General features: G+C 31.8%; 1 protein-coding gene across 4 annotated transcripts in view; it reads right to left on the bottom strand.

The window, feature by feature from the left end:
• Positions 1-932: 932 nt before the first annotated feature.
• The window catches only part of LOC130443864 (adenylate cyclase type 2-like), a 42,433-nt gene continuing 30,044 nt past the window's right edge, over positions 933-13,321 (bottom strand). For 2 of the 4 annotated variants that reach the window (XM_056778739.1, XM_056778738.1), the window contains exons 13-19: positions 11,290-11,536; positions 8,986-9,108; positions 7,377-7,520; positions 5,178-5,397; positions 4,036-4,205; positions 2,537-2,756; positions 1,814-2,177 (exon numbers count right to left, since the gene is read on the bottom strand). In XM_056778739.1, coding sequence (XP_056634717.1) covers positions 1,873-2,177; positions 2,537-2,756; positions 4,036-4,205; positions 5,178-5,397; positions 7,377-7,520; positions 8,986-9,108; positions 11,290-11,536 — 1,429 coding nt within the window. In that variant the 3' untranslated portion in view covers positions 1,814-1,872. Of the gene's footprint in view, positions 993-1,813; positions 2,178-2,536; positions 2,757-4,035; positions 4,206-5,177; positions 5,398-7,376; positions 7,521-8,985; positions 9,109-11,289; positions 11,537-13,321 lie in introns of those variants that run through there. The other 2 variants (XM_056778740.1, XM_056778741.1) reach the window with 2 other exon arrangements.

Genomic DNA, 13,321 nt, shown 5'->3' with positions numbered 1-13,321 from the left:
ACTGATTGTCTTATAAACCGTATTTCGTAAATAATTCCCGAGCAATACATCTTTTTATAATACATGAATTCTTGATTTATTACAATATATAGTGTATAATGCAAAAGTAGAACATTTATTGAATTATATATTTTGAATAAAAAATAACTTAATTTAAGTCATCGCGTCACAAAGAAATTATATCTGTTTAACGTTTTCTATAAAACAAATTTGTAATTATGAATACGTTGCACTGTTTTTGATGAATTTTTCCAAAAGTAGTTGAACGCATTGTGTTTACTTCTTAATACTTTTTCAATGAAGTTTCTGCCCTTGTAATGAAGGATTATGTCCTAAAACCCATTTGATGACCACTTGCTTTTTCTATCAAATGTGGCAAATTAAATCTTTAACCTTCAGCTTTCGCTTCCATGGTGAAATAAAAAGCATTTATGCTAACGAAGTGTTGAACAATTGATAGCACGAATAATAGTAGTTTTATAAAATCTAGGGGCCAACGAAAATGTTTATTTCAAAGCCTTCACTCTATTGTGTGCAAGAATTCTTCTCTCCTTTTTTTAGACGGGGGATCCTGAAATAAGATCAAGTGCCCATTATCTTGGCACAACGTCCTTGTAATTTCACATAGGATACAGATAGGAAAAGATCATATGAAAGTAACAATGCTTAACGCTGTGTTCACTTATAATCTGTAATTGTATAAATTCACAAAATATTTGCAGATGTCATACGCTAATCGACATAACAACTCATAGATGATTCAAAACGTTGTTTGGAGCTGTGCAAATGTAAATTTTTGAGACGAAATAACATGCTTCATAATATATGAAGCATGTAGTAATCACAGCAGTTATAAATCAAATAATTCGCAAGCAAAGTAAGAGGCAGCAAGTAAAAGCTGCCCAAAGCCAGCGAAAACTCAAATATCAGCTGAGACGGTTATGGTATTCATATTTTGTAGCTTGTATGGTATTTTCTTCATCATTTACTATCTACAAAAAAAACATTAACAATAGATATAGCAATGCAGAAATAAAGAAGAAATGCCTTCAACTAAAAAAGAAAGAAGAACTCAAAAGAATGCATCATTATGGTTATATGGGTCCAATGAAGGAGTGAAAGCAAAAACAAAATGAGTTTGGATTTTTACAACCGCTGACGGTATTCATATGGAATACATGGCTTACTACCAAGACCAATGTATAAGGCGCGATTCCATAACCCAGTTATCGCCTCCAAAGACCGACAGTTGGTTTTTAGCTTATATAACTTACTGTAAATCGCGTTCAATAGAGTCATTGTAGATATTGTAGAAGTGAGCAGTATGTTTACAAATAGATAATACAATTTGATTTACAGAACAGGTATTGGAAATTTATAAGATAGGAGGGAAGATTAAAGTAGTAGGACTGAAATTTAACCATCACAGCAAAATTTTTTAAACACATTTTTCACAGTCAGAGGGAACAACTTAGATGAAGTAATGCCTCCTTGTTTAACATTGATACGTAATCAAGTTATCAAGCGTTATTTAGTTGACTCGTGTGCCAATGGAAAACCTTCCTGATTCATGTGAGAATGTACTTTCGTCCTTTCATTACACTTCGAAAATATTGTCAAGCTGAGATACATGTTTTCTGGTATTTGAGATCCTTTTGGTCATATAAGTCTTGTATGATTTCCTTGCAATCATGCTACTACTACTACCAGTAACGTATCTTCATAAAGATTATTTTAGCTTATTGTGTATGTTGAATTCATGAATTTATTTGGGATGAAAATATGATTTGAATATGAAAGAAAACACCTATAATTAATAAAGTAAATAAATATAATTCCTCCATAGAAAAACTTACAATTAAATTTGTGATATCACATTCTGAAGAGACAATGTCCATTCAAATCTTGGGGGCATTTTACCAGATTAAAGTTTTCATCAATATCTACAAAATAAGTTTTGAGTAAACCCGATTTGCCTTTGACATATATATCTCCTCTTGAGGTACATTTATATCCAAGTTTTTGAATTATTTTCGCAGTATATTCCATAACTTGAATTCGATCTGGTTCACCGGTACTGTCCATTCTAGATGCCATATTCACGGGATCTCCCCAAATATCATAAAGAGGTTTTTTGCTTCCTACTACTCCAGCTGCAATAGAACCATGACATATTCCTGGAAAATCATAATTGTTATGATTGAGACAAGAATCAGAATTAACTAATCATCATAATAAGTTTTTCAGGAAATACTGTTTTGAGATACCAATAATTTCATTAGATGACTGTTTATACTACCACTACACCAACACTCAAAATTACACTGCTGACGAGCGTTTCGATAACCAAGTTATCGTCTTCAGAGAGTGAAGGTAAGCTCTGAAGACGGTATCTTGGTTACCAAAACCTTCATTAAACAGTATAATTGTGAGAGTTAGTATAGGAATATTGTTAACAGTGTGTTAAGTATGAATATGAATATAAAACTGGTAATTTCAATTTTCAATGTGCCCTCATTATATTTGTTATACGTACCGATCCTTAACCTGGACCTTTGCTGAAAAGTTCTATTCACTTGATCCAGCTTTTTAAACATTTCAGAAGCAAAAGAAAGTAAAGTACCAATACTGGAATAACTTTGATGTCGGTCAAATTCATCTTCTTGATTATTGGCAAACAAACCACATGCTACCATGTAAGTCCATTTGGCAACTTTTATTTTCTCTACGCTCTGGAATTCTTTCCTATTGGTGAGCTATGAGCAAATCATTAATATCTTAGTAGAAGATTTAAAATTATAATGATTATTTATTTCAAATGATGTAAATATATTTTTGTATAACTTTTATGAAAGTGACATTTTAGTGACTTTTAGAACCGGTAAAAGATGATGTTTGCAATAGCAACAAATGGAACATAATCATTCAATTTATGGAACTTCCAAGTTCTATTATAAACAATACACAATTTTATATTAACTATTATAATTTATGAATGGATGGTATGAGTAGAATAATTGTTGTGATTTGGTATATAGTCAACTAGCCGAGTTGGTAATTTCACCAGCTTTAGCACATTTTGAAATGAAGCAGATTATAGATTGATTTTCGTTATATTTGCTCTTGAATGTGTGATTTAGTACAATTTAGTTTGTAGGAATACCAAAAGAACGACTTATCTTCAATTTAGTATTCAGGACTAGAGAAATTAATAATTTAACTATTAATTTAATATGATCATTTATGAATTGTACATTTTTCACATCGGCAGGATTCATTTACTCCGAAAAGAGTAGTAGCTATTACCATCAAGTATTTTGCATGTAGCGCCTCATTTATAAACCTCTGAGTTTGTTGAAACGTAATTTTTTGGTACTATAATACTAATTTTCCCCATTAAAATTACTATTACTCGGAGGTATCTGTAATAGCAACTCCATTTTCAACCGGAGCCTTCGATAGAAAATTAATACACAAAGTTGACGAGCTCCATGCCACTAATTTATCTTCTAGATATGCCAAAGAATGAGTTCGCTGAACGTTTAACGATTTTTATTTTAAAATACTTGAGAAACCTAGAAAATCCAACATCATACTGGTGAGCCAATTTTTGCGGTGATTATACAAATACTTTTCCAGCTTCTTCAATATCAACAGGATTTTTTATGACAGGCTGAGTTTTAATCAGCAACCAAAGCTTTTAATAAAAATCGTGGGCTCTAAAGAACGTAGTTTGTTCACAACTCATAACTAATATGATTTAGCGTCATCTAACGTTTTCAATTTACAAAAGTGTAAAATAATTATACAAAAGAATATCAAGCCTTAATCAAAAAATATTTTATCTTCCAAAAATTATTAAAAAAACTAATTTTAAAACAGAATAGAACTAAAATTAAGAACATTTAGATGCTTCAATATATCAAAAGGTCTAAGAAATAAGAAAACTAAAGAATATTTATATAACATTTGAGTTGAAAGTAAATAAAAACTTACTTCCAAAACTTATATAATAATTAAATATCATAAACTTACTATATCAAAGCTGGTTATATACGAGTTCATAAGAGATAAAAACTCCTTTTCGTCAAGTATATCTTGCAGTTCGTTATCTGTAATAATCGATGCGAACATAACTGCAACATTACTGTGTTCCTCAAAGTATAAATCTTTCTGTTCTCTACTCACGTCTAGGTAAAGATTTGCTGGAACAATGTACGAAATTACATGATAAGACTTTGAAAATTACTTCAGTATTTTGTAATAGTTTCACTTGTAAGTTTTAACTGTAAAATGTGAAATACTAAGGATGGCATTATGGCCCAACAAACCCTTTTTATATTTCAACAAACTTCTCCTGGAGTGAATTAATATTAAACGAACTATAGGTAGACAAAGAAGAGATAAAGCAGGTACTTTGGAGTGAAGATCCTCGAAAAAAGCGATTATACCTGAAATCTTATTATGAGACTTCAAATTTGAAGTTAAAAATGCAAAGAAAATTGAAAAACTAAGCATTTCATAAATAAATATAGTGTCGAATAAACGAGAAATCAGAACATTCGAAAGCAAGATACATACATAAAAATAATAAAATCACCCAAGCACAAAACTAATAACTTATGTAGAAGTCACAGAATTGATTGCTAACATTTATGGTGGACACAAACCTATATTTTTCCATCAAGATGCACAGATCTTTCCACTCATTCGCCAATAAATAAATGTGTTTGACAATCTCATAGATCATTACTTCTTAATTTAGCGGATTTTATCACCCTGCATTATTAGCATAACAAGTGCACAAAATCTTGATGTTTCCATTCATGGTTTCTCATATTTGACCTTATGTTAGATGAGAATAATCCTTTCCGATTGTAAGTTTGCCTAAGATTCAACTTTTACGGTTAGCAGTGAACATAAGAATTTAATTGCTGATAATCCAAAGCAAATAGCTTCTGTTCAAATTTTTGATGCTGCTTTCACCAAGTAGTTTGAATTATTCTGAGAAATAGCTAAATACACCTCCATTGAAAATAAAAGTAGTGTGTTGGCTTGAAATAATTCCAACCATCCCATAGTGGCTATATTTACAAGACCCGGATTAATAGCTTTAGCATCTCTCAGATCCGATGCGTTCATGTAGTTACTATACAAATTGGAAAATAAATGCTTACCTACATGCTTCGGTAAAATATTTAACAACAAATTTTCATTGACTTTTTGTAAGAGATTTGCTTCATCTTGTTCAGATTTGAATCTTCTATTCAATAAATAATCCAGTCTATTCATGTAATCAGTCTGTCTATCGACTAAATGAAGAGTCACTATTAAAAAGACAGTTGACATTATATGCGCCACTTGCGGTTCCAATAAGTGATTGAAAGTTTCGCTGCCCTAAAAAATACGATGAAAAATATGTTTTTTGCTTTTTTTACGATGTAGTGGCCACATACATAACAAAAAACATCAGAATGATTAACACTGCTATGTTTATTTTGCCATTGTTTTATGTTGATAATATATTATAAAATTTGTACATTGATAATATAACAACACCTGCAAAAACTCAATAGTGAAAAATAAAAATGACCTAATACGAAAATGTTGTTTGTGATGACATGATCTGCGTGTCCACGTTCATACTTGTTCTGTATTGTAATCTCCTTGATGATGGGAAATATCCTTCCCGAAAGTTTGGAATAGTTGTTAAATGAAGAGTGGTTGTTTCCAAATTGTTGCAAACGTTAATATTCTCCTAATTCTGATTGTAACCAACCAGGAACGACTACCAGTATCGATGTACGAGAGTTGTCTAAAATATTTCTGATCTAACCAAGAAACAAAACATTTTTTTTTCATAATCATCTCAATTTTTCAACATCATCTATTTTTAAGTCTATACATCTTTTTCACCCTTCAAAATTATAGCTGCTATTGCTCAAAATTTGTTTTTCCGTATAAGATAATGTCTTTCTCTGATCTCTCAAATTTTAGTATGGTGATCACCGAAGTGTGAGAAGTCCAGACGGAAAACTACTTTATTTTTCTTCTAATTTGGTCGCTTGCTGTAATTTCTGTTATCAAGCAATGATTCATAATACTCTATTGTTATCGTTATAGTTTTTCGAAGATGATGAACACAATGCCATGAATATACTAAAAGCTCGTCGCCAGCAATGTGGTGGTAGAATTAGGTTTTATCTACTTATGAATAGATGCAAAAAATCCTCGTTTTGCTTTAACTGCTTGAATAAGGCCCGGGAAATATTTATTCGAATAATCCAAAGGGAGCAATCTTCTTATTCCAATTGGCGCTACGGTCCATGAAGGAACTTGGCCTCCCGGACAATCGCCCTCCATCGTTGACCGATAAATTTGGTGTAGTATAATGTTGATTCTAGAAAACTTAATTCAATAACATTTTGTCGTATTTGCACAATACAATTACTGTGGAAAAAATTGAAGGTTGATAATTTTTCATCTTTTACATTGTAATTAAATCTGAAGAAAAGAAATTAAAAGAAATACTAAAAAAACATGAAGATAGAAGTGTTGAAACATGGATATTGAATCAAAATTAAATTATCCTTATAAATACAATAGATATAACGAATATAAAGAAATAAAACAAGAAGATATAGAATGAGGAACAGAACATATGGAGAAAAACTAAAGATGGAACCAGTTATAAATATGGTTGTGACAAACATGAGGTATACCAGGAAACGTAATATCAAACTGAACGCTCAAATCCAAAATAGCAGGTTGAAATTATAGACGAAGCCAAAGAAAAACTTAGGCTCGAAATGTGAAAGAAGCAGTTGAGGGAAAGGGGATAGAATTGAATAGAATCAAAGAACAAACAAAAGAAAGAAAAACATGGAGAAAAAAGTTTAAGTCATAGCTCCTAATCAAACAGCTATATGCCTCATCCGGCTTAAGATCAAGGAATTGTTAATACATAATTTATTAAGCTCGAATTTCCTAAATTGTCCTCCATTCTCAATGTGCGTTCCTGACTTCACAATTAGATCAGAAAATTCAGGATATAGTATTATTCACTAGATCGAGACGACGATATTAGAGGAACTATTTCGATATAATGACGGAAGATCGTTGGACTAAATGGGCAAAGGTTAAACACCAGATTCAAGCAGATCTCCCAATATATGACACGAAAGGTGAACATCTAATTCTCAAGACGCTGAATAGTAGAAGAAACAAGACATAATCTTAAGAACAAGAAAAGAAAAAGGAAACAGTTAAAAATTGGTGAAAATTAAGCAAGTATTAATTAAGGAATACATTCCAGTGTCAAGTAGGAAATCACTATTTAAATTATACATGTACATGCAACTTAGGTCGTAACTTACCTGATAGTATCGTTTACCGGAACTGAGAACACAATAAGCATATAAACTAATTATTACGGTTCCTAATAATAATTTAATCCATATAAATATTCTTAGAAATAAAAAACTCATTATCACAGTCATTGCGCATGTATCTGTCATGTGCTAAAAGTTGAGAAGAATATTAGTATTGGTAAGGATATCTTGAAGACGGGAAATGTAGGGAGGTAAAACGAAATGTTAAACCAAAATTTTAAGAACCAGTGGCAAGCAAGTTTTATGTATGTGTACAATTTTGCCCAATGATTTTCTTACTACCTAAAAGCTACCACCCAGTAGAGTAGTTATACAACACATAGAGGTTATAAATGTTACTCTGTGTGAAATATCCACAGATATTAGAACGTAATCTCCTTTTGATAAACTTGTACAATCTGAGCTCATCAGAAATAATTTTTTTTAATGGAAAATCTTTGATCGCCGAACAATGAAAGTCATTCCTTGAACACTTCAAATTTATGCAAATGAAAATTTTCATTCAAATCATTTCTGATTGAAGGCAAATGACTATTGCCCAAATTCTTTCCTGGATCTAATTATTTAATCATTTAATTAATTAATCAAAAAATTACCAATTGGTAGCGACAAGTCGACAGGACAGTAATTTTTCATGGACTTTCAAACTATTGAATCAATCCATATTTCACTATTCTCTTAGTCAATTCACTTGTTTATGTAATTAGAGATGTGAGCACAAACAAATTTCTAATATTTCTGTGTTGGTAATTGTGTATAACGTGTATGAATTAAATACAGTTGCCAAGCTCATGATTTTTGAAAAATTTTTAGTATTGTCATACTGATGACGAAATATATATTTTTGTTTAGCTTAAACGTTAAGATAAGAATTTTCACCCAATTTCATATCAGTCAAATAAGAATCTGAAGGGAAATAGGATTACATTTTGTTTGTAAGTAATTTTTGACAAATATTTTTATCAAATATGATTTTTATTGTGATAAATCACTTATTACTGTCCTCTATTTATAAACCAAATGTAGAAACCAAAATTATAGAATACTGTTATTCGTAGATATGATTGTAGTTTGCACAGAAAAAAGCTCCAAGAAAAAGTACACAAAACTTCTAATCTAGGTAATTGACTGTATATTTATCTCACTTGCAAAGTTTTGTGAATATCATTTTCTTAGTCGTATATCTGATTTTCATAAAAAATATTGTACATTCTCCAACACCAAGCATATACAGGAGGTTTGATAAAAGAGTGACTTTTCAAACTTCCGGCCTTGTAGCCATCAAAATGGTTTTTGTTGTTGCGTGATAATGAAAAGAATTGTGAGCGTTAAAACAATATTTTTACGTGGTAAAAACAATTATACAGAGCGAAGCAAATTTCCGTGATTATTTTCCTAAAACTGCCTAATGAAAAGTTTTGTAAATGGTTCTTCCCTCTGGAAAGTGGTTATATGAATACGGATGTTGCTGAACGTGAAGAACTATTATTCAATGTATCTCCTCTAGAAATTATCAATAAAAATCCTATCCTTCTACTTCTGGAATTTCTGAAGTATCATATTTATTTGGTATTTGCAAACACAATTTACTTACCCACGGAAGAACACAATGAATCATAACATCATCCCCTAAGTCATTCGAAATTAATAACGACAGTAAAGTCGTTTTTCTTGAGTTGAGAGGTATATCATTAAGAATTGTATTCTTGCAGTCAACCTAAAAGAAGAATTGAATATAATTTCGAAATATGTCAATTTCGAAATTTACTCTAATTCTATATTAGTAACATCGCTGATTTCATTCTGGAATGACCATACTGAATCAACTCGATGTATTGCAACAGTATCCCATGCCTGAGATGATGGAAATGATACCAGAGAAAGCTAGTCTACAAAAAAGCTATTAGCTTAAAATACGACAGCTAGATATATAAATGGAAAGTTGATAAAGAGGCAATTGAAGCCACTCAATGTGAAAAAATTTTTTAAAAAACAAGCTTTTATTCAAATGTATTAAAAATCATAAAATAAACAATAAAAGTCAAACTTCAATGTCAACTCTTAATGTCTCTTGGGCCATCACATTTCTATACTACATACTACATCAAACTCACAATTTCATTATCTGATGCGTGTTTCGATAACCAACTAATCGTCTTCAGATATTTGAAGATAACTAAAACTAAGCCTCTGATGTTTCCTTTTAGAACTTTCTATTTTACCGAGCGGTTTATTTCCAGTATTACTTTCAAATAAGTTCTAGGAAAGTCTATTTATTTCTTTTTGCTCTATAACTTTATTTAGGTATATAAATCATTCATGTAAGTTTAAGTTTTGACATAAATGGTAGTGAATGGAATAAATTAGTGATATTTATGAATTATTATAAATAGTTTATAGTGTGTAAATAAATTAAGAACTTAAGAGATAGTGTTGCAGTATAATTCAGTTATGTTGACGATATTCTCGCTATATTTGATACGAAAGTAAGTGTACTAGATTTCATCTTAGAACCTAATTCAAAATAACCTTCTATAAAATTTACTTAGTAAATAGGGTGTAATGTATACCATTTTTAATTTATTAATCCAACAATACATCAACCAGTGTTGGTTAAACCACCCAAAGATAATGTACTAAGTTTACAAAAATATTTTCATGAAATTAGCTTCAATGGTGGTGACAAGCAGTATATTGGTCAGACTAAGACATATGTTAATGTTAGGTTTAAGGAGCACCTGGCTTATTTGAAATATGGACAGACAGAAAAATTGTGTATTGCCGTTGTTTATTTTATTTGTTATGCTATATGCAAATAAAAGCTTGTTCTTTGAGTCAATTTATGTTTTACATTTTGTACTTCCTATTAAACGATGAACAAGTTTTGGTTTCTTGAGTTTTATATTTGATATCTATATTGTATGAGAGCCTTACAAATAACTAGACCACCATCTCGGAAGGTCAGTCATGTTAGATTCGTTCAAGATATGTCTTTCAAAATAGAGTGGCAAGATTCCACCGTAATAAACATAAACATAAACTATTTAAAAAACAGTATTACGAGCTCCATATACTATTGAGGTATCTTGTGTGTTTTGACGAGATTTGAAGCGCCATGCGATATGACAAATTCGACATCTTGACAATTCACGTTCCTTTTAGCAATAGTTAATTTGACTTTTACAACTGAAAAAAAAGTTATGGAGATTGTTCAAACGAAAAAGTGATTATCTGTGAGCTTCAACTGGACACTGCTGCGTAAATATTGGTGTTAATGAAATACTAGAATGTTTTAAAACTGTTCCAATTTTTATCCAGTGATCCAACGAACAAACTCACCCAGCTCGTAATAGCAGTATAAGTAAAGGTAATGTAGTAATTTGGTGATAGGTGTCCTTGCCGCATTCACTTTTTTGAAGACTAGATTTCTTTGATCTCTATATTTTTTCCAAGCTCTGGGCTTCTTTATGGTAAATAAGTTTAATAGGCACTATTGATATATTAAAATATTTCAAAATATTTAGAAGATAAAGAGTGTAATCAAATAATTCGGTAAATTATTATTATAAATAGTTTCTACTGCCTTGGATAGCAATCCACTTATTCCAACATAGATTTCAAGGATGCAAGCACATTGTTTCGCATACATTCCACTACTCTTTCGTTAGATTCCAGTTGTTCCCCTTATTATCTTATAATTCTTTGTTCTCACCATCGAAGAAAAAAATGATCATAACTTTGATGTTCAACTTTTAATGACAAGTCTTGTTAAGGTGAGGTAAGTTTATGATTTTTATTAAGAATTCTGAATTTTCGATTAATATATTATATGACATTGGTTGAGTTGAGTGCCGATGAGTAATGATGGAATAATTGATTGAAGCAAATCTATACTCACTATTTCTGTCAAGACGCAGATTGAAAAAACTACATAGACCACCAAGAAAATAAACAACCTTACCCAGAAGCTATTCGTCATGATGGTGGATACACGATAAAAAAATCTTACTATCACATTTTTAGGTTGTTCGTTCATATACGAAGCTATATATTTATTATAAAAATGCTCCGCCCAAGATATTGGTACAATTATCAAAAGTAAGGGTAATGCAGTTGCTAAAAAGGGCCATGTTGATAAATCCCACCTAAAATAATAGTACATTATTTAAAATCATTGTGAAAGCCGCTTAACATGGCGCAAAGAGCCAAGCATAGCAAGCTGAAAAAGGTGCACAATCGTGCGCTATGGCAAGATGGCTGTTCCTAATCAAAACTAATCCATTTCTTTATGCTACTTAGTGTACTGCTCACTTCAAGTACATTTAGCCGTTATATGAGAAAATTAGAAATATCAGCAGCAAAATCACGATTTCATAGGAAGATTATATTTATCACAAAAAGTTTGTTTCACATAAATGCTGCAATCGATCGGCCGATGGTTGATTGTGAGTCAAAAAAGGACTAGATTTCTGCTTTCACTTACGATAGAAAGGGAACAAATTCGATAATGATATTTCGCGATTTGCATTGCAATGCACGCTGCTATAAACTCAAATTGCCTCCTTATTTTATACCTTCATTTGAAATTGATCTCATCTTCCTTTTAAATCATCCCACCGTTTCGTCTGTGTTTTTCATTACTTTTACTAGTGTTATTGGTATTATCAGTTCATATAAAACAGTAATTTTATTACCTTATGGTTACTTTTCGGCATAATAACCGAGGAGATTGAGACATTTGTCATATCTGTAGACAAGTTCTTCAAATAAAGTTGCCCCCGATGCATTGAAGTAGAGTACAAAATAGACCTTGACACTTCTGGAAATTCTGTAGACAAGCAGTATTGGTGAATCTGCGGTTCTCTTTAAGCATTCTGACAACTCGTTAAACCAAGTCATCTGAAACGACAGATTTGTGTCCTTTGCCCCCTTCATCATGCCCATCAGTACGGCCATCTTTAAACTTTCGACACCTATCACGCGCAACACCATCACTCATGACGATTTCTCCATACACACGACTCATTCTCCAATGGATTTCTGCAGAGCTATGACCTTCAGCCTGTAGAAAACGCATCGCATTTCGTAATTCACACTTGGCGGGAGCATCAATAATGGCGGACATATTTACGTGGCTATAACAGAACGCCAACTGATGCCTGAATGTCAAAAATGGCGGAAGTATGTTGTGTGAGAGGTTCGCAGTCGCCTACAGCGCATGACCGCTTTCTTCTGCCGCGTTGCATCGGCACGGAGCGATCGGAGTTTGAAAAAAAACGTCGTATTTATATAGTGGCAAAACCCCTTTTAGATCTACCTATATTGATTATATTTTTTATCCTTCCTGTATTTTCCATTCTGTTCTTAATGTCTGTTCAACCGATGAAGCTTCGTACTCTAGTTATCACTTATGTTTCATATGACAAAACTGGAATTGTGGCAGGTGTTATTGGGAACATTATTATTGATGACGAAGGCAATTTGAGCGTAAAATGCATAGAGATATTACAGATAGAGTAGGCATGCTATAGGCGCCCATACAAGTGGGAGCGTCTGGCCGATAGAAAGAGAGAGAGAATAATTTATGTATTGCTGTCTCTGTCTAATGGCGCATGTGCGTTGATTAGATTTCGTGTACGCACTTTACCGTTGCCCGTTGAATCAGAGACACGCATGCCCAGTACGCAACAAAAGAAAGAGATAAAAATACATAAATGATTCTCTTTCTCTTTTCATTCGCGAGACGCTCTCACTTGTAGGCATGCCTACTCTATGGTAATATCTCTATGGTAAAATGACACTACAAAATTCAATTCTGGTATCACAATAAGAATTTACTTAAATCCTATTTATTTGCTACTATAATTGAATTATTAATTTCTTATTATCCAATTCGTTAACTAGAATAGATTGAAATTCAAGTTTCATAA

Source organism: Diorhabda sublineata, chromosome 5, assembly GCF_026230105.1.
Source record: "Diorhabda sublineata isolate icDioSubl1.1 chromosome 5, icDioSubl1.1, whole genome shotgun sequence".
Taxonomy (NCBI): domain Eukaryota; kingdom Metazoa; phylum Arthropoda; class Insecta; order Coleoptera; family Chrysomelidae; genus Diorhabda; species Diorhabda sublineata.
The sequence above is the reverse complement of the archived record's forward strand: the minus strand, read 5'-3'. Positions and strand labels throughout refer to the sequence as shown.